Source organism: Grampus griseus (assembly GCF_964374135.1).
Source record: "Grampus griseus genome assembly, chromosome: 9".
NCBI classification, from domain to species: Eukaryota; Metazoa; Chordata; class Mammalia; order Artiodactyla; family Delphinidae; genus Grampus; species Grampus griseus.
In genome coordinates, this window is record NC_139003.1 from 45,478,455 (window position 1) to 45,498,158 (window position 19,704).

The 19,704-nt window shown below is 55.7% G+C and overlaps 1 protein-coding gene across 23 annotated transcripts in view; it reads left to right on the forward strand.

The window, feature by feature from the left end:
* The first annotated feature begins 908 nt into the window (after positions 1-908).
* Positions 909-19,704, forward strand: part of CRHR2 (corticotropin releasing hormone receptor 2) — a 45,508-nt gene continuing 26,712 nt past the window's right edge. For 19 of the 23 annotated variants that reach the window (XR_014297176.1, XR_014297177.1, XM_082661675.1 and 16 more), the window contains exons 1-3: positions 909-1,040; positions 10,456-10,549; positions 17,180-17,305. Coding sequence is in view for 21 of the 23 variants with exons in the window: in XM_082661675.1 (XP_082517801.1) it covers positions 954-1,040; positions 10,456-10,549; positions 17,180-17,305 (307 nt within the window). In the remaining 2 variants the exon portion in view is untranslated. Of the gene's footprint in view, positions 1,041-10,455; positions 10,550-13,282; positions 13,397-16,818; positions 17,019-17,179; positions 17,306-19,704 lie in introns of those variants that run through there. The other 4 variants (XM_082661664.1, XM_082661659.1, XM_082661665.1 and 1 more) reach the window with 2 other exon arrangements.

Consider the following 19,704-nt stretch of genomic DNA (forward strand, 5'->3'; position numbering starts at 1 on the left):
CTAAAACGTATCAATGCCTGGGCCCTGCCCCAGCCCGTATCATCAGAAGCTCTGGGTGGGGGTCTGGCATTGCTGCATTTGTTGTCGTTGTTCCTTTGTTGTTGTTGTTGCTGTTGAATATATTTTTTTAGCATTTTATTTCAAATTTACAGAAAAGTTGGAAGAATGATCCAAAGTTTACCCACAGACTCTTTGCCCACATTTACCAATTATTTACATTTTACCTCGTTTTATTGTTCTCTTTCTATTTGTGTATTTGTGTGTGCATGTGTGTGTGTACTTCTGAACCCTTTGAAAATAAGTTAGAGATATGGTATCCCTTTAGCCCTAAATATTACTCCCTAAGAACAAGAATTTTCTCTTACCTATGGATAGGGCACTTATCAAAATCGAGAAGTTGAACACTGACACAGAACTATTATTTAATCTGGCCTCCACGTTCAAATTCCGATTGTCCCAGTGGGCAGTGGTGCGTGGTAGAAGCTCCCCAGACAATTAGAAGATGCCGGCAGGGCTGGGAAGCCTGGTGGGGATGAGAACCGCCCAGCCCACTCTGTGCTCTGGCCAAAACCACAAAGACCCTCGCCTCCCTTTCTCAATTCCTCTCTCCCCAGCGTGGGCAGCTACAGCCCTGGCAAAGGGGGCAGGCTGGTAAAAGGCATTAACCCCTTCTCTGCAGACTGGAAGCACAGTCTGGTCTCTCCGGCTGCCTGGGCAGAAGCTTCCGCCCAGCACCGCTATAAATAACCTGGAGGGGGCGGGCCGTGGGGCGGTGTCACTGCGGAGCGTGGAGGCGGGGGGGGGGGGGAATACTCCCCCTTCCCGTGCCTAGGGCCATACCTTGGCCGCCTGGCGCGCTGGGGAGGGAGGGGCCCACACAGCTCTAGCCTGGGGCGGGGGAGGGCGGGACTGCTGTGCTCTGAGGTGCGCTCGGGTCCGCAGCCGCTGAGGGCATGGGGGGTCCCGCGGGGCCCCCGCGCCTTCTCCACGCCCCGCACCCGCTGCTCTGCCTGCTCTGCCTCCTGCCGCCGCTGCTCAGAGTAAGTGCAGGGAGTGGTGGCGGGTGGCGGGCGGGGAGGCGCGGGGTGGGGCGGCATCTGTTCGCAGGGTCGGGGCGCTCCGTGCTCTCCTGACTGCGAGGCGGTAGGGGGTCTCACTGCTCAGTTACTGGGCTCGGTTTCACTTAGCCCTGTTAGGAGTTGAATGGAGGAGGTCTTAGGGCTTGGTCGCCAGGAAGGGGTTGGGGATCCCTGTGTCCGGTGATGGGATGGAGATGTCCTGCCTGGATGAGGGGGCAAGTGGAGGGGAGATGAAACTCTTCACACCAGCTAGGACGGGACCTGGAAGCCTTTGTGGATGAGCAGAGCATTCTGGGGGACGCCCTAGTGTCTAGGACATGCCCTTCCTCGGGTCCAGAAATTTCCTGTCCCCTGTCCACTCTGTCACCTCCCCCATAGATCCCGCTGCATCTCCCCTGCAGGAGCCTCAAGTCCCTTCCTCACCCCATCCCAGTTCTGGCCCTTCCCCACAAGGGACCCCCAGAAAGCTGTCCCCTGTCTCCTGCAGCCCGGTCCCCACGCTTGTCTCAGTGCCTGAAACCAGGCAGCCCTCAGTATCGAATGAGCAATGGGGCAGAGGGGCCACTTGGGGGAACCAGCCTTGCCAGGGGTTTCTCAAAGCTGTGGGTGTGCCCACTGGCCAGAGTCAGGGTCTGCAGGTAGGAGCCGAGGGTGACGGGATGGAGAGGCGCTGTACAGAAAGAGCTGAAGAAGTGGGGGTGAGGCTAGGAGGGGGTGATTTCCAGAAACAGATGTCGGAGGAATCTACCTCTTACCCTCTCCCCATTTTACAGATGGGGAAACTGAGGCTCGGAGAGGAAGGGTGACCTGTCCTAGGCCACACTTTTCATGAAGAGCCACGACACTAAAAGGTTTCAGAGCCCATGCAGTGCAAGGGACAGAGCCAGGCTGGAGGTCAGGAGGCCTGGCCCCATCCCCATATGTACACAGAGGACTCCTTCGTTCAACACTCATTCAACAGATGGGTAGTGAGCGTCCACTGTCTGTGGCAAAGCGGCTTTGCAGACAGACCTGATCAAATCCCTGCTTTGCGGCTTAGTGTGTGACCTTGGACAGGCTACTCAAATTTCCCCAGCCTCAGTTTCCTCCTGGGTGAAATGAGGATGATTTTGGTGCTTACTGAATAGGGTTGTCATGAGGAATAGTTGAGACAGTACAGGTAAAGCTCTGAGCACCATGCCTGGCACAGAGTAAGCAGAGATGAAGGCACTAGGGGCCCCGCCCTCCCAGGGGATCTGGTCAGGTGGAGGAGAGGAGTGGGCACCATGCTGAGGTGTGGTCAGTGCCCCGATGGGCAGATGGCCCCTAGACCTGCCAGGTCCTTTTAAGGACATTGCAGGGATGGGTGGAGGCTGTGGAGTGGGTTCACTACCACCCCCTCCTGCCCACCTCCCACTCCCGATGTCTTGGGCTCTGAGCTCTTTCTGCCCCCTGGCACTTGTTCTGGGGATAAGTGCCTTCAAGACAGTCGGTGTTAGGGCCAGGGTGGCCCCTCAGCCGTCCCCCTCTGGGGGCCATGATGCCAACCGCCCAAGCTGGTTAGACGGAGAGGGTGTCTGGTTGCTGCCCCAGAGCCCGGCCAGGTTGAGGGGTCTGTGGGAGGGCACCCTGGGTCCCGGGGACGTCAGAACTGGCAACCTCAGAGGCAACAGTCTGCTTTCCCCGTAGAGTCAGCCCAGGCCCTGCCCCTAGCTCCCCGGATGGCCCAAGACTAGAGACTTGGGCCAAAGTCACCCAAAGTTACTCAGCACGTAACCAGCTAGAGAGGACCGTGGTCTCTCTAGCCCCAAAGCACAGGCCTCCTTGCTTTGGGTCTTCATGGTAATGGGATTTGTTTCTGGGTCCTCGTCCAACTATTCTGAGATTTCTGCTCTCTATGAAAAGAGAGTAAGTGACCTGGAGCGGGTGGTGGGGAAGGAAGGCGATCCAGGAGGGTCTGGCCTCCAGCCCTCTCATTTATTCAATAATACTTGATTCAGCCAGTATTTAAGGAGGATCACGCATGGTAAAGACATAAGGGTGAAAACAGCAGCCCATGGCCCCTGCCCTATGACGTTGATAGCCTAGGAAGCCGCTGGCCGAAGAAAACAACGGCTAAGAATGAAGTGTGTGTTTACAAACTCTGGTCACAGGAACTGAGAACAAGTGTGTGCAGGTATAAGAGCCTCTGCCAGGATTGGGAGGAAGTCTGGCGGGAGGTGGGCAGGATGGCAGGGGCGGAGATGGGGTGGTCCTAGAGGGAGGCTGAGGGAAGAGCACGCTGGGAGGAAGGCTCTAGACTCCCAACCCTGAGAAGAGATGGTGCGAGGCTCCAGGGGGCATGGTGGGTCCGGGTGGGATCTGATCTCTATCCCAAGGGCACAGGGAGTTCAGGGCTCGCTAAGCTGGGGAGGGGCCTGATCTAAAGTGCAGTTGTGAACATTCCAGCTGGTGGTTGCGTGGGGAGGACACCCTGGGTCAGCCCGCACTGCAGGAGCCCAGCCTTGACCCTGGTGCTACCAGCTGCCCTCCGAGGCCTTTGAGAAGCTGCTTTGGGAAGCAGTGCTGAAATCATGCAGGCTTCTTGGGCCCCGGGTGCCATGTTACGCCCTTTATTGAAACACTGGGAAGGTTGGGACAGTTATTTACAGACGGAAATGCAGGTTGGGTAAGGCTAACAAATATGGCTGCTGGATTCCAAACCCCTTGATTCTGACCTTGCCTCCCGCTCTGTGAAGACCCCAAGAAGTCTTGTCTGGGTCCAACCCCTCAGACCTTTGAGCAACAAGGTGCTCCCCACCAGGGCCTTAGAACAGCGCTTCTGTGGTCTCTTGCCCCAGATTCTTGCTTCTGGTGGGGCTGTCTGTCCTGAGAAGGCTCAGCAAAGAGGGAAGGCCCAAATTCCAGAAGCCTGGACCCCCGCTAACCTACACAGCTCTGCCCAAGACCAGGGCCAGGGCCCTGCACACACACCCAGGGTCTGTGGAGGGTTGGGGGCAGGGGACTCAAGGGCCATTTACCAGAAGCTGATTCATCTAATAACTCTTTCCCCCCAGTTCAGCTACTCTCTGAGTGTTTTCTAACCTAATCAGCTAATTTAGTCTCTCTGTTTTTGCCATTTTGTTGATGTTTTAGTATTTTTTTTAAAAAACCAGTTTGTCTGCCTATTTAAAACCCCTATTCCTACTAAGTCTCAGATTTGCAGCCCTTTATGAATTATGGGACTATTCCGTATTCTCTTAGCTATCATTTTCTACTTTATCTAATTTTAAGCATTTTTAGGACTCCTCAGTCAGTCATAAGTCACTTTACTGAAAATTCTAATTTTTTAAGATGTCGTTTCAAATCTGCCAGAGGGAGGGATATATTATCCAATAAGCTTGTTTTGTTCATTCTGTTCAGCATTCTGTTTAGACCACAGGACTTACCACATGCTTAGTACTGTTCTAAGCTCGGACACACATTACCTGTTTTAAGCTTCACAACCACCCTAAGGCATAAGACCGTCAATATCCCCATTTGACAGATGAAGAAGCTAAGGCAAGGTCATGTGCCCAAGGTCACTCATCTGGTAGTAGCAGGGCCAGGATTCAAACCAGGCAGCCTGACTCCACACTCCCTTCCCTTCACGAAAGTGTAAGACACTCAGATGCCGAAACAAATCAGAAAGAGGTGACTTTTAGGCAAACTGGATATTAGATGAGTTGATCATCAAGGAGATAATTTTAGGCCTAGTGACCTGTTGTAGGACCTCTTGCAGGCCAGCTCCTGCCTTCCCTACCCCCTTGCTCCCTCAGACATCTGTATGCAGGACCCAGGGCTTGGCACAGGTCAGAGAAGAGGGACAGAGGCTAGAGGGAGCCACGGGCTTTCAGAGATGAGAGAGAACACATGCCAAGGAAAGACCTGGAAGTTTCTCCAGGCAAGTTGGTGGCTGGATTCAGACTAGATGGGAGAGTGGGACATCTTAGAAAGAGGGACCTGCTGGAACACTCAGGGTAGGGAGAGCCCTATGGAAAGCTGCTTCGGGCTCTTGGGGCCCTCACTCAAGGTCCCGGCAGCTAATAAGTTAGAACTGAGCAGCTAAAAAGTCTCCCCTGCCCCGTTCCGGGAAGATCCCACATGCTGCGGAGCGGCTGGGCCCGTGAGCCATGGCCGCTGAGCCTGCGCGTCCGGAGGCTGTGCTCCGCAATGGGAGAGGCCACGACAGTGAGAGGCCCGCATACCGAAAAAAAAAAAAAAAAAACTGAAAAATAAAAAGTCTCCCCTTCCAGGAAGCCTGCTCGGATACTCCAGAAAACAATTACCTACTTCCTTCATCTGACTGCCAGTCCCTCACCCTCTGCCTCAGCCCGCCGCAGCTCCAGTACTGTCTGGCCTGTGTCTGCTCAGGGCCCAGAATCTGCCTCCTCACGCCCCGTCCCCCCCCTTTCCTCCCTCTCTTCTGCCCCTCCTTCCCTCCTCCCCATACCCTGTCTTCAGTGTCCCCATCTCTTCCTCCTTCCCCCGGGTAGGGCCTGAGTTTCTCCTTCCTCTGTTCCTAGCTCAGGCTCAGTGAGACCAGTGAATGAAAGAAAACACTGGGGAGGAACCCCGCCCCCTCCAGAGGAGTCCTCTCTGACCTTGGGCAGAGAGGGAGAAGGCAGGGAGGGAGCTCACCCCGTTCCTGTCCAGTACTGGCAGCCTGGCAGCAGGACCTGTGGTCCCAACTCTCCCAGGCTTAGACCAGCAGCTAAATTTAGAGGAAGCTTTGTCGCCAATCCAGGAGGGAGCACGAGGCTGGGCCAGACCCCCGGCTCCAGGGAGGTGGCACCTTTGAGGCCCGCCTGGCGCCTGGGCCCCAGGTTCTGCCTGGACAGGGCCCAAGGTGGAGGAAGAGCAGCTGGCTCTCTTGTCTTGGCTCCCCTGCCAGGGCCTCTCCCTTGCCCTGTATAATAAGGGAGGGCTTCCAACTCCAGGCACACAGAGGCTGGACCCGGGCCGTCCTCAAAGGGAAAATTCAGAAAGAAGGTTACCTGACAAGCAGGAAAAGCCCAGAACTGAGTTCCCAGAATTGGGGGTAGGGGTGCAGCTCTCTCTGGCTGAGGGGACCATGGTCTCATCCAAACAAACATTTATTGAGCACCTGCTACATGCCAGGCTCTGGACTGGGAACTGGGCACCCAGATGTGAAGCAGACAGATATGGGCCCTGAGCTCCAGCAGCCTGTAGCCTCATGGGGCGGGGCTGGGGCGGGGGGCAGCTCTCTGCCCCTATGACAGCCAAGAGCTGATCAGAAGTCCGAGGTGTCCCCCACAAAAGAGAGATAATGGGGTCTTCAGGTGGCTCAGAGTCAGTTCTAGAAGCCAGACTTCTGGTCTCCCTTGAGCAAGGCCCTGCCGGGCTGGCTGGGTCTCCCTCCCCTTCTCCCATGACCTAGCTCTCTGCCCACAGGCCCCCACTCCACTGGTGAGAGCTGCTTCTGACTCACCTTTTTTTGGAGCTGGGGTCCTCCCAGCATCTGCAGACCACAGGCTTTCACCCCCTCACACGGGACCAGCTCTTCAGTGTGGATCTGACCAACTTGTGACCTACCAGACTGTCTGAACAGTCCTGCCTTAGCCCCTTACCCACTGTGTGGCCTTGGGAGGTGACTTCGCTTCTCTGGGACTCAGTTTCCTGACCTGTAAAATGGGGTCATTCGCAGCCACCTCAGAGGCTGTTGTGAGGATTAAATGGGCTGCCCTGAAGCGTTTAGAGCTGTGTCTAGCACATAGTAAACGCTGACTTCACATCCAAGAAGCCTCTTTCCCACCCTCTGTCCTCTTAATAGCATCCCCAAACCAGAGGCTTGCCGCTTCTTGAGCAGGCCCTGTGCTTCCCTGCCTCTGAGCCTTTGCTCGCTCAGCTCCTGCCCCTGGAATTTCTTTCTGCTCTTCTTACCCTTCATCCTACCTTGGACCAAGTCCTTCCATCCTCTTGGACTCAGCTTCCATGCGCAGTTTCCTCACCCAGCATCCACTGAGCACTGCTGAGCAGTGAGCCTGGTGAGCGAGGTGAAGGGGTGTCTTCAGGGGCCACTGTACACGGGAGGGGTGTTGAGGGCTGAGAGGGGGAGCCCTGCTGGCTGCAGAGCTCGGAAGGCAGAACATGGGGTTTCTAAGAGGATTTTCTAAAGGAGAAGGGCTTGAACTGCGCTGTGGGACTCCCCCAAATGAGGTTTGAACCCCCCATTACTGAGCTCCCTAACTGTACCCCTCCTAAAGTCCTTGACAAGAGCCACCATGTAACACGTGTCTTCTATGTAGCAGCTCTTGACAGTCAGTAATTTGTTTAATGCACACCAAAGCCCCATGGGGTTTATATTATCCCCATTTTAAAGGCGGAGGCCAAGGCTCAAACAAGTTAAGTAACTTGGCCAAGGCCACAGAGCTGAGAAGCAGCATCCCCAGAGCCCTGAACATGGGCATGTTTGTAGTCTGCTGCCTCTGAGAGCTCATCACCCAGGCCTTGGGGATAATTATTCATGGCTGTGTCTCTGCTTTCCCTGGCCCGCTGTGGGCTTTCTGGGGGCACCGGTCTCTCCTTCCTCCTCCCTGCCCGCCCCTCCCCCACCTACCCACTACCATTAGCAGCAGCGGCTCTGTCCAAAATGGGCACCTCCAGGGTATGTTGCAGGTCTGAACTGAGTCAAATCCACCCAACCAGCCCCCTTGAAGAGAATGAACATCTTTGGCTTTGCCAGCTTATTCGACCAGTGGAGAGAAGGAGTTGGAGATGGAGCCCAGACTTGGGAATTATTCCACAACCACTTCTGATCTGCTCGCCCATTCTGCCCAGGCTTGAACAGCACACATCAATACTGAGCACGGCAGCCAGTTCCCCCTGCTTTGCTCAGCAAGAAGACTCATCCACGGCCTCAGATGACAGCGACTGATACAAGGACAGCCCCACAGTGCCTGAGTCCTGGCAGAGGATGCCCGGCCGCCCCTGTCCATCAGCTCAGAGCCAAGTGTTCAGACCCTCCCGAAGTTCAACATGAGATGCCTGAGTGATGGGGCCACAGTGTGGCCACTGGGGGCTTTGAGAAAAGGAGCTTGCATCTAAGATGCAGAATCTGGTTGGTCAGAGTCCACCATCAACACCACATGCCTCTGCATTGAGCATTGCCTCTACCATGACTTCCAGAGGCTGGTGGCTCACTAGGAACTCAGCCCTCCCCACTGCCCCCAGAGAGAACATACTAGCTGCTTCTCAAACGAAGAGAAGGGGGATGGGAACGGGGGTTGGGTTAGGCTTAGGGCCCACACTCTCCCCTGACCCAGCTGAGGGTGGGGCATCAGAACACTCCCAGGACCCAGAGTGTCCCCTCGCCAGCCCACCTCACCCCTGGCAGGTGGCTCTCTGGATAGCCAGGCCTTCATGATCCCAAGAGGCTGATGCTGGGGAGCTCCTGGCAGCCCTGGGATATGTGAACAGCAAGACCATGGCCCCCGGCGTCTGTCCTGCAGGCCAAGCGGCCAGAGCTCCCGGCTGATGGCTCAGGAAGCCCCTCACAGTAGCCAGACGCACACACACTACACGCACTGTACACATACTACTCTCACACCCCACACACCCCACACAGACATATACACACCCTGCACACATACGCCTTGCACACACACTAATCTCACACACAGCACCTCTGCTTCCCAGCGCTTCCTCCTGCCTCCAGCCCTGTGGAGACAGTTGGCAGAACCCAGGTGCAGTGAGTGCCTGTAAGTGGCGGCTGTGCCGTCCTCGGCTCTCCCACCTGACCGAGCGGGGTCATTAATTAGGGGCTCCAGGTCGGCGTGGTGAGGCTGGGCATGCAGCCTCCAGCCCCAGCACAGGAAATGGACTAAGCCCGACGTGGGGAACGTGATGTTTGAGGGCTGTCGGGCTCTGGTCCTGGGGACATCCTGGGGCAAACTTCCACCCAGCTGCCAGGGTGGAAGTATCTGACAGGCAGGAGAAAGGGGAGGGGCTGCCCACTAGTGGGGCAGTGCCTTCCAGAATCCCAGGATCAGGAATATCGGTGTTGGGGGGACGTGCAAAAGTCATCTTGCGGGACTTCCCTGTTGGTGCAGTGGTTAAGACTGTGCTCCCAATGCAGGAGGCGGGGGTTCGATCCCTGGTCAGGGAACTAGATCCCACATGCATGCTGCAACTAAGTAAGCCTGCCTGTCGCAACTAAGACCTGGTGCAACCAAATAAATTAAAAAAAAAATGTCATCTTGCATACACATGTGCAAGTGCACATGTGCGCACTCAACTGGCCACAAGGTAAGAGAAGTGGTGGTCTTGGAAAGAATGGGAGACAAGGGTTAGAATTTTAGAGGGCATTGCTTTTGTTCAGTTTCACACCATGCACTTCCCAGCCTCTCTGCCTTTGAACGTGTTTTGCTCTGTATCTAGGATGCCTTTCCTGGCCCCACCCTTATCAGCTGGGCAAACTCCTACTCAACCTTCAAAGCCCACATCAGCATGACCCCCTCTGTGACGCTACCTTATTCCTTCTCAGCAAATTGTAGACACTGTAACAAGTTGATTACCCATCCATCTTTTCCTCCAGAAGATGGTCCCCTGAAGGGCAGAGATAACCACATCTACTTTGTCCCTCTACATCCAGCATTCCCTCATGATTTTTTCAGGAGATGGGATCCGAGATGGTTTCTGTCTTTTGGATGGAATTGCCGTTGTTGCAACAATCACGTTTGTTCCCTGGCAGGTGCTCACATTGGCACAGTGGTTCCTCCCTTTTCCCCTACTCATCTGTCTGGTTGCCCCCAAAGTGCCACCTCTTCCAGGAAGCCTCCCTCCCCTGTCTTCCCAAGTCCAAGTTAGGAGTCCCATGTGTTAACGTTTGTAACTACCTGTTTACTTGTGTGACAGGGAAACAAAGTCAAATCATCCACTCTTCTCCCCTCTTTTCTGCACCTTCCAAGTCTAGGGGATCCCTACCTGGCCTGGGACTACCCTGAGGACACCATGTCCCCCAGCCAGGGCCTGACACACAGTAGACACAGTACAAATGTTTGCTGGGGAAACGAAGGGCTGGCGGACACCCCCACCCCAGCTTTGCTGACAGAAGGACACAGGGCACATCCCATCCGGAAGAAGAGACCTTTGGGGGCCAAGGGATGGACAGAGCATTAGTCTTCCCTTGGGAGCCAAGATGCACTAGACCACTTCTAAGGCCTTTTCAGGGTTCCAGGTCTGGCCAGGCTGTTGTTCTGCTGTGTGGCCTTGGGCATTTCCCTCCTCTGTTTTCTCCTCCGTACAGCAGAGGGGTAAGGGATGAGTGACAGGACGAGGCGGGGTGGGGTGGGGGACAGGCAGACATGTGCTGCCACTGTCTAGCCGGGGCCTGACCCTCATTTCTCCTGTCCTCTAGGCGGCCGGGCCCAGCCAGGCACCCAGAGACCAGCCCGTGTGGATGCTACTGGAACAGTACTGCCACGCAATCATGACCCTCACCAACCTCTCAGGTATGCCAGCCCCTGCCACCCCCGGCAGCAGACCCCGGAAGCTGGGGGTGGGCCCAGGGCCTGGGGGAGAAGCGGGCTCTCCCGGGCCAGCCCCAGCTCAGCAGGTGGGGAAGGGTGACTGGCTTCCAGGCCCGGGCCTCGTGTCTGTCCTTGGGCAGCCCCTTCCCCACTGGGGCTCAGGTCCTTCACCGATGATGAAGAACTTGGCTGGGAGTCGTCCTCCAGCTCCCGGCTCCCTGCGTCTACACCCAAGGAAGCTGGCTGGCCTGGCATTCAGGTGCCCGAGGAGGGGGCACCTCGCTGCTCTCAAACTCCGGCCAGACCGGCAGAAGGTGTAAAACACATTCTCCCGTTGCCGTGGCTACAGGTGTTACTTCCTGGTAAGAACCTGTGAAGTAGCAGCTGGGACCCTGGGTTCTGACCCCTTAGAGTTTCCTGGCGGCTGATTCAGAGTCAGGGTTAGCCACTGCAGAGCTAACTCAGAAGAGCCCCGGGCCTTAACGGGCTCTGGAAAGATGTCCCCAAGGCCCCGCCCAGTGTCCTGGCCTTCTCAGGGCTGCACCCACAGAAGCAGCAAGGAAGGAGGAGGGCTGTGGGTGCCCTTGGGATCTGGAGCTACTGCCGGAACACAAGGAGACAAGGGTGCTGGCCAGAACTGGGACCCAGCACCAAACGCAGCCCGAGTCACGCATAAAGAGGAAAACCTTGTTGTCTGCCCTCCTTAACAGTGGAGTGGTCGAGAGCTCAGGTGTTAGGGTTAGACAGACCCAAGTCTGGATCCTAGCTCTTCCACCTAACAACTTTGTGACCCTGGACGAGTCAGCCAACCCATCTGTATTAATTTGCTTGGGCTGCTATAAAATACCACAGACTGGGTAGCTTAAACAACAGAAATTTATTTTCTCATGATTCTGGACCTTAGAAGTCCCAGACCAAGGTGTCAACAGAGTTGGTTCCTTCTGAGGCTTCTCTCCTTGGCTGGTAGATGGCCATCTTCTCCCTGTGTCTTCACATGGTCTTCCCTCTGTGTGCGTCTGTGTCCTATTCTCCTTTTTTTACAAGGACCCTGGTCACATTGGATTAGGGCCCACCCTAATGACCTCATTTTAAAGCAATGACCTCTTTAAAGAACCTGTCTCCAAATACAGTCAAATTCTGATGTATTAAGGATTGGGGCTTCAACATATGGATTTGGGGGACACTATTCAGCCTATAACATCTGAGCCTCAGTTTCCTCATCTGTTAAAAAGTGGTCAAAGTCGACCTCAGAGGCTTACTGTGAAGGTTGAAAGAGAGACCGTGGCTACACCAGCGTGCCAAGCAGCCATCAGGCAAAAAACGGAGGCCCCCCCATTTCAGGAGAGCTCCCACCCTCCCCTCGCCAGAGCTCTTTGCTCTCAGAGGCAACACCTGTTTATCAGCAAATCCACCACCTTCTCCCTGCCCTCCCTCTTTGCCCCGTGTGTGGCATGGACCCTCGCCTTCCCCGTGACCCCTGGCAGGTGATACGCGTCCTCCCCACCTCTGAGCCTAGCGGAGAGAAGTCCCAGCCTCTCCAAAGACGAGCTCTGCCCGGCTTGACTTGTAATATCATCCGTCTGTTTATAAGTGGAATACGTATTACGTATATTTAATTCGGAAAAAAATATTTTTAAAAACCAAAGAAGACGATAAGTACTCATTATCCCACAACCCAGGAATTTTTTATAATGTTTACATCTGCCAGAAGTGTATCAAACCATAGAGCCTCATGTTTTTTCTTTTTTTCCACAAAACTGGAATGATCCTGTGTCTGCAGTTTTGTAACCTGCTTCTTCCTGTTGTAATTCAGAGTGAACATCTCCCTGTGTCATTAATTATTCATCCACCACATTGCTGTGGTGCTGCCTAGCACCGTGGGGACGCGTCACCCATTAACCATGCCCCTGCGGTGGGACATGCAGGCTGTTAGGATGCCCTCGGACTCAGGGAATAGGTTCTCAGGTCCCCACATGGTAGAGATGTCCTTTTAGGTGTCCACTGATTGAGAAAATGCATATTGACTGACGAAGTTCAGAAACAAGTAGAAACAACCTATTGTTTAGACATACATTCATGCGATAAAACTGAAAAAACTAAGAGCAAAGGAATGGTAAACACAACATTCAAAAGAATGTTCCCTCTGAGGGAGGAGTATATAGATCAATTTGTAAGTGATTGGTAATGATCTAGTTTTGGACTGGGCAACAGATTCCTTATATGTGCTACTACATACAAACTTCCATAAAAGAAAAGACTAAAATAAAATAAAGTTGGGCCGTATATGGGCTAATGATGACAAGAGGTCATGAATCAAAGACTCGGATCAATTAAAATGCATGCCCCTGAGGTCCAAATAAAGGAAAAATGCATAATCCCAAGAGACTTAAAGGCAGGCTTTAAGCGGATTATTTCTGTTTTATTCATCACAGAGGAATCTAATAGAGCATATACTGTAAGTTGTAAGGCATATTATTTTTTCAGTCCATAGGCCATGTAAGGATCCAGATGGAATCAAGGATTCCTTGAAATAACTCCCTAATCCAACACACACACACACACACACACACACACAGGGCTGGTCAAATGGGAAGAGAACCTTGGTCTGGGACGCAGGGCTGCTGCCAGGGCATTTGTTCTTTCCGTGGTGACTCACTGAGCACAGGCCTGGAGCATTCTCATGGGTGCTAGGGACTGCTTAGTGAACATGACCAGCCCTGCCCTCTGGGAGTCACAGTAGAAAAGCCAACAACCTTGATGTGACATCGACCAGCACCCGGCAGATGGAGGCACGCAGAAGGGCCACCCACCCCAGACAAGACAAAGGAGGTGAGGGCTAAGCTGAACGTTAGAAGGGTGAATGGTAGTCGGCTCGGCTAACTGGAGCACAGCGGTAAGGGCAGGGCACGTGCGAAGGTACAGAGGGAGAGAATGTCCCCAGGGAACGGCGAGTTGTTCCAAAGTGCATCTCAAGTTGAGAGGAGCGAGAGGATGGGGAATAGACGATCATGAAGAATGTTGTTTGCAGTGCTAGAGAGCTGGGCTCTGTCCCGAGGGCAATGGGGATCTGCTCTTGTGAGAAGTCACACGGTCTTAGAGAAATCACTTCCTCCCCCCGTGAAGGAGACAAGGAGCCCAGTCTGCTGTGGAGATGAGGACGGCCTGGGATCCGGTGGAGAGGAAGTTCCTTTTCCTCCTCTGGGCCTCCCTTTGGCCATCTGTAAATGACAGTGTAGGGTTGGACGGTTGCCAGGGGCCTGAAGCCCGATCCCAGGGCTCAACCTGAAGACACCAGGCCATCGCCCCTGTGCCAGCGTGGAGTGGGGTAGGGTGGGGAAGGAGTATCTGGCCTGGCCGGGGGCACTGTCCCCAGTGTTGCAGGGCAAGAGAGGGGCACCTTCTGGCCTCTCCCAAGCCTCCGTGTCCTCAGCAGTCCCACCGTAACTGCAGTGAACCCCACAACCTGTCCCAGCCCTGTGTACTCCCAGTTGATGTTTGATGGGTGGTGGGATGAGTGAGAGAACGTGTGTGTGCTGTGCAGACACGCGACCATACGAGACACCGTGTGTTTTTCCATTGTGCTGTGCACGCCTGTCTGGTGTTAGGCTGTGCGCTGGAGGACCATCCACTGCCACTGCAGCTGACATCAGAGGTGGGCTAGAGGCACCTGACCCACCCCCGCTCTGCTCATGACACCCAGGTATCTTCCCCAGCACCTGTCACACTTCCCTGAACTTATTTGCAACCTGTCCCACCAGACTGGGGGCACACAGACGGTCCCAAATACCACTGCCCCAATGCCTGGCCTGGGAGCTCACCTCCATCACAGGGACCTCCCACCCACCTCTGCTTCCTTGGCTAGCAAAAAGTCCCAGACTTTATTAATTGTAGTTGAATTTAATCTAAGTGAGGAAAGTTTTTGCTCATTACAATATCTTCCTCGTTTACCTATTTGCAGACACTAAACTGAGCTATAAAATCAATTTGTTCCAAAGCCGCTCCTTTTTTCATTTTTCTCTCTGTCGCATCAAGGATAACAGACAGTCATACCTATGATAATAAACTCCATGACGAAATGGCCCTGCGTCCTGGAAACCAGGGAACCCCAGGTCTGTGGGCCTGTGCTCAGGCCCTGACTGTCGCGTCAAGATGCAGAATGAACTTTGCCTCTGCCCCTGAAATGGTCACTTCCCAGAGGAACCTATATCACATGTGCTGTCCCAGTTAAGAGCAGTCCAGGTCTCCCAGGCCAAGCTTCCATTCTTCATGTGAGACGATAAGTCCTTGGCCTATGGTCACGGGGCACTCACCACCCCATGAGATAGCTGCTTTTTCTGTGCTGTGGCTCTGGTGATGAACAGGTTAATAGCTTAGCTTGATCTCTCCTTTTCCCCCTGGGCTGGGATCAGTGTGTGGAGAGCCTCCTTTGTGCATGAATGAGACTAATTCCCAAAGAAGAAATGGGCTGATCCTGCCAGCCACACTCTAGCCTATGTGTGACCCTGTGGGGCAGGGCTCAGTCTGGGACCAGGGCCGAATCTCAGCCTGGGACTGGCAACAGGACTCTGCCTAGGGTTGGAGTTGGGACTCAACTGATCCTCACCTGCTCCTGGCACTAGTTATTAGGGACCTCTGCCTCTGCAGCGGCCCGAGCTGAGCCAAGGGCTCTGTCGATTCAAAAAGCAGAAGACAGACCTGGCTGGCTGGTCTGCACCTTGTACCTGCCAGTCAGCTGGCCGTGGAGAGATTACTGTGCTCAGCCCTGGTCTCAGTGCTCTCTGACTCTCCTGGGCAGTGACAGCAGCATTCATATGGAGGCTGGTGACATTGGAGCACACAAAGGCAGCCCAGCCTGCCTCTTCTCCTCTCCCTGCTCAGAGCATAATGCTGGCTCAGGGTGGTCTCAGTCTTCTCTGGCAGCTTTGTTCCCAGTGGAGGATGGCAAGAAGGGATAGGTCTAGCTCCCCTGGGGCTTCCAGCCCAGCTGGGACTGGGTCCCAGCTCTCCCTGCCCTCTGAAGATAGAAACACATACACACACACATGTGCACACACATGTACATCTTCCTTTTGTACATCTGCCTTTGCATCTCATAACTCAGAACCAGAGATTGTCAGGGCTGGGAGCGGCCTCTAAGAACATTTCACTGATGGAGAAACTGCCCCAGAAGAGAGGGTGAGAATTGGGGTAAAATGCGTAGAGAGTAGAGGCAGTAAAGACTGAGTTGGGGCCCTGTCTCTTGAGCCCAGATCCCCCCAGTCAGCAGGCACGAGCAGTGGGCCTGCCCTAGGCACTCAGCGGAACCACAGGGAATTATGGAGCAGGCAGTCCTGAGGGGCCAGTATGGAACCAGTTTCAGGCAGCCCTGCCCAAGCCAAGAGGAAGAGAGGGTCTCACTTCTCACTTTATTCCCTCTGAAACCCAGGGCGGTAAGACCCGGGTGTGTGAAATCCTCCAGAGAATTTCAGCCAGATTCTCCCCTGGACTTTTCCATGTCCTTAAATGACAACACCACCCCCGCCCCCAGTCACCCAAGCGGGAGACCTGGCATTATCGCTGCCTCCTGGCTCCTGTTGGAAGCCACCCACCCACTCTTCTCTTCAGTTCCTCCTCACCAGGGCTGGCACTCCCCGAAGTCCCTCTCTATCCCGGCCCCCACGGCTTGGTCCGGGTCTGCACCCATTCAAGCCATTTGATCTCACTAGACTCTTCGGTGGCTCCCTTGCTTCCTTCGAAGCCCCTCCAATCCACTTCCTTCCCAGAGGCTACGGGGACTTTTCTAGAGCGCACATCTGCACGTGGACTCGCCACTCCCCCTGTCGCCCCCTCCAGTGTCCTCGCTCAAGGAGGAGAAAGGCGGCGAGCCAGCCGATTCTGGCTCCTCGGGCGGGCGGGCGCGCGCGCTTTGCTGCGCCATGCAACCCCTGGGCCTCGATCCTCGGACGGGTCATTCCGCTCACCAGGCCCACACTCTCCGTTCCCGCCACCCTCCCCCGGACCTTGCCGGGGCCTGAGAAGGCGGACCCAGGGCAGGGCTGGTGGGCCGGGGGCGGGAGCCTGGGCCAGGGCGTGAGGAGCCGCCTGGCCCCGCCCCCTGGTGCCGCCATTGGCCGCGACCTAGCGGGTGGACCGGCAGCGCCGTGCGCTTTGCAGCTCCTCTCAGCCAAGGTCCCGACTTGGCAGCTCCGGGCGATCCGGCGCAGCGTCCGGAGGCTGTCCGGAAGGTCGGGCTGGGCGAGCAGGGACAGGACCCTGCGCTCTCTCGGCCGCTCAGTCTCGAACCCAGCTCCTGGCAGCCACGCCGGACGCGCACTCACACTCCCTCTCGGCGCGCGGCTCCGGGGCGCGATGGACGCGGCACTGCTCCACAGCCTGCTGGAGGCCAACTGCAGCCTGGAGCTGGCAGAAGAGCTGCTCTTGGACGGCTGGGGGCTGCCCCTGGACCCCGAGGGTAGGCGGGAGGCGAGCGGACAGAGGCGGCGCGGGCTCCTTCCCTGGCGCGCTGGGTGCGCCCAGGGCCCCGCGCTCCGAGCGCCTCGCGCCCTACATCCTGCGGCGCCCCGCGCCCCCAGCAACCCCTCTGAGCCCCGCTCTGCTCTCTCCCGTCGTCAGGTCCCTACTCCTACTGCAACACGACCTTGGACCAGATCGGGACGTGTTGGCCCCGGAGCGCGGCCGGAGCTCTGGTGGAGAGGCAGTGCCCCGAGTACTTCAACGGCGTCAAGTACAACACGACCCGTGAGTGTACCCCGGACCCTCCGCCGCGGGTTCAGCACCCGCCTCCCAGGAGGGCGGTTTAGGGGGTAGCGAGGGCTCCGGACCCAGCGTCGAAGACCTGAGGGCGGTGGCACCGTCCTACGGCCGGCGTTAAAGACATAATACTGTGGGCGCTCCCTCTGCCCCTACCTCACCGTTAGCTTCAGACCTCAGTAAGGCAGTGATTTGCCCACGATTTCCGTGCTCCAATGCGCAGAGAGCCCAGAAAGGGGAGAAGGAAACACTTCTTTCCTTTTGAGGACGAACCTCTCTCCCACATTATATACTCTTGGTGCCTGAAGTTTCTCCATTAGGGCGTCTCTGTGTTTAGCCAATTTCCGCCTCCCATCTCCCCGGGGAGGTGGGAAGGGGTGGGGCGCATAGACTAAGTTCCCAACCCCCAGGGTGAGTGCCACGATCAGACTCTACTGTGGGAGAGGAGGAGAGCAGGAGGCAGGAAAAATGGGGTGAGGCTTGTGTTGGGGGGCATGCAAAGCGTAGCCGTTTCTGGGCCGGAGTGTGGGGTGTAGCCTCTTCCCTACCCAGATGTCCCCGGACTGGCCCTCTGGGCTGTGAGTCCGGGGCGGTGGTCAGCATTACTCCTGCTACCCAGGTAATGCATGGTGTCTGAATCAGGACCGCCCACCCCCACTCCCTGGGAGAACAGCCTGTGCTCTCCTTCCTCCTGGCCAATCACCGGCTGGCTTGACACTCTGGGGAGGACGGCAGCAGAGGCTACAGGAGTCACACAGCATCCAGGTGGGGTTGTTCCCGTTGGGCTCTGGGAGGGGAGGGGGTGCCTGAGTCTATGCCCTGTGGAAGGTCTGATGGGAGCCAAGTGGGAGTGTCTTGTGAGGCTGTGGAATGCAGCATCACTAGCCCACCCTGAACAGCCACTCACATTTCCAGCCCCGCCCCACCAGCAAAGAGCCTTCTGAGACACTGGGCAAGAGTGGAGGGCATCTGCTTGTCTGAAGCCCCTTATCCTGGAAGCATCATAGCAACCTGTCTCTGAATGTGTGTCTGAATAGTGGCACAGCTCCCCTGTCGCCTCACTCGCACGCGTGCGCACACACACACACACATGCCTGTCCAAACTCAGGCCTTCACCCTGAGAGATGGTTAGAGGGCTAGACCGTAGCATCTGCATCTGAGGCTGAGTGGCATTCCCCTGTCTGCACCAGCGGAGGGCTCTCGTGTCCCAGAGAACAGCTGTGCTTGGAGGAGTCCAATGGCAGTGTGCTCCTAACGGAAGGGAGTGAGAGAGGTAGTGGGGCTGCTGAGGAAGATTTCTGCGTCATCTGACCACGCTTCCTATCCATGATTAAAACAAACCTCCCTGGGAGGAGGTGATGTCCCTGACCCAGGAGATGTGCAAGCAGAAGGAATGGCTTCCACGCTCCTTCCCAGTCCTGAGATTATAAAACTGTATTTTTAGGATCTTGTGAGACGTGTGGGGTGGGGCAGTGGAGATCCGGGGCCCTGACTCAGTCTAAACCCAGAGACCAAGCGCTAAGTGAGGTGATGCGGCCCCTCTACCCCACGGCCTGTGGACCTGAGGCAGCTCTGCTCTGGTTCCTACAGCCTGAGCTGTCCCCTCTCCCCTCAGCCAGTCTGGAGCCCCCGAGGACAGGGCCTGGATCTCTTCTCCATTGCCAAGCTGAGCATAGTATTCAAACAGTTTATTAAACAGCTACTATGTGCCAGCCACTGCCCTGGCGTTGAGGCCCCCACTCACAATTGCAACAGACAAAAGGGATACAGAGTGATAAATGCCCTGATTGGGGAGTGCAAGGGGGCTATGGGACGAGGAGGGAGAGGGGAGGGGAGACGAGAAGACTTCCCAAAGGAGGTGCCGCAGCACGTACCAGACCACTCACATCACGTCAAATGAGAAGCTGAAAAAAAGGTCAGGGTGCCACGGAGGTTGGCAAACGTAGTGCCAATTAGCCTCTGGTACTAATGAACAATTTTCTTCATTTGGACCAAAGTGCTGACTGCTGGCAAATGGGAAAAGCGTGTGGGGCAGAAGCAGCATTGCCATTAACCAGTGTGGCGGCTGAAGTGGGAAGAGCCAAGGTCGCTAATGGCAATGGCAATGGGGTGATTGATTTCTCTCTTCCCCTGCCTCCTAGCCACCGCTTCCTCCTGCTCTGTTTGCCTTTTCAGTGGGATCTTTCCTGGAGAAAGAAGGACACGGGGAGGGGAAAAGCTCCTATGAGAAGCCTGGGGGAAGAGGAGGAAGGGTCCCGGCTCCTCTTCCTACCCAATTTTGTTATGCTAGAGCCAGACCCCCGCTGATGCCTCATGTTTTAGAGAGCGGGCATTGCCTGCATGGGACAGAAGCTTAGGCAACAGTCCTCGTGTACTTTCGTCCACTC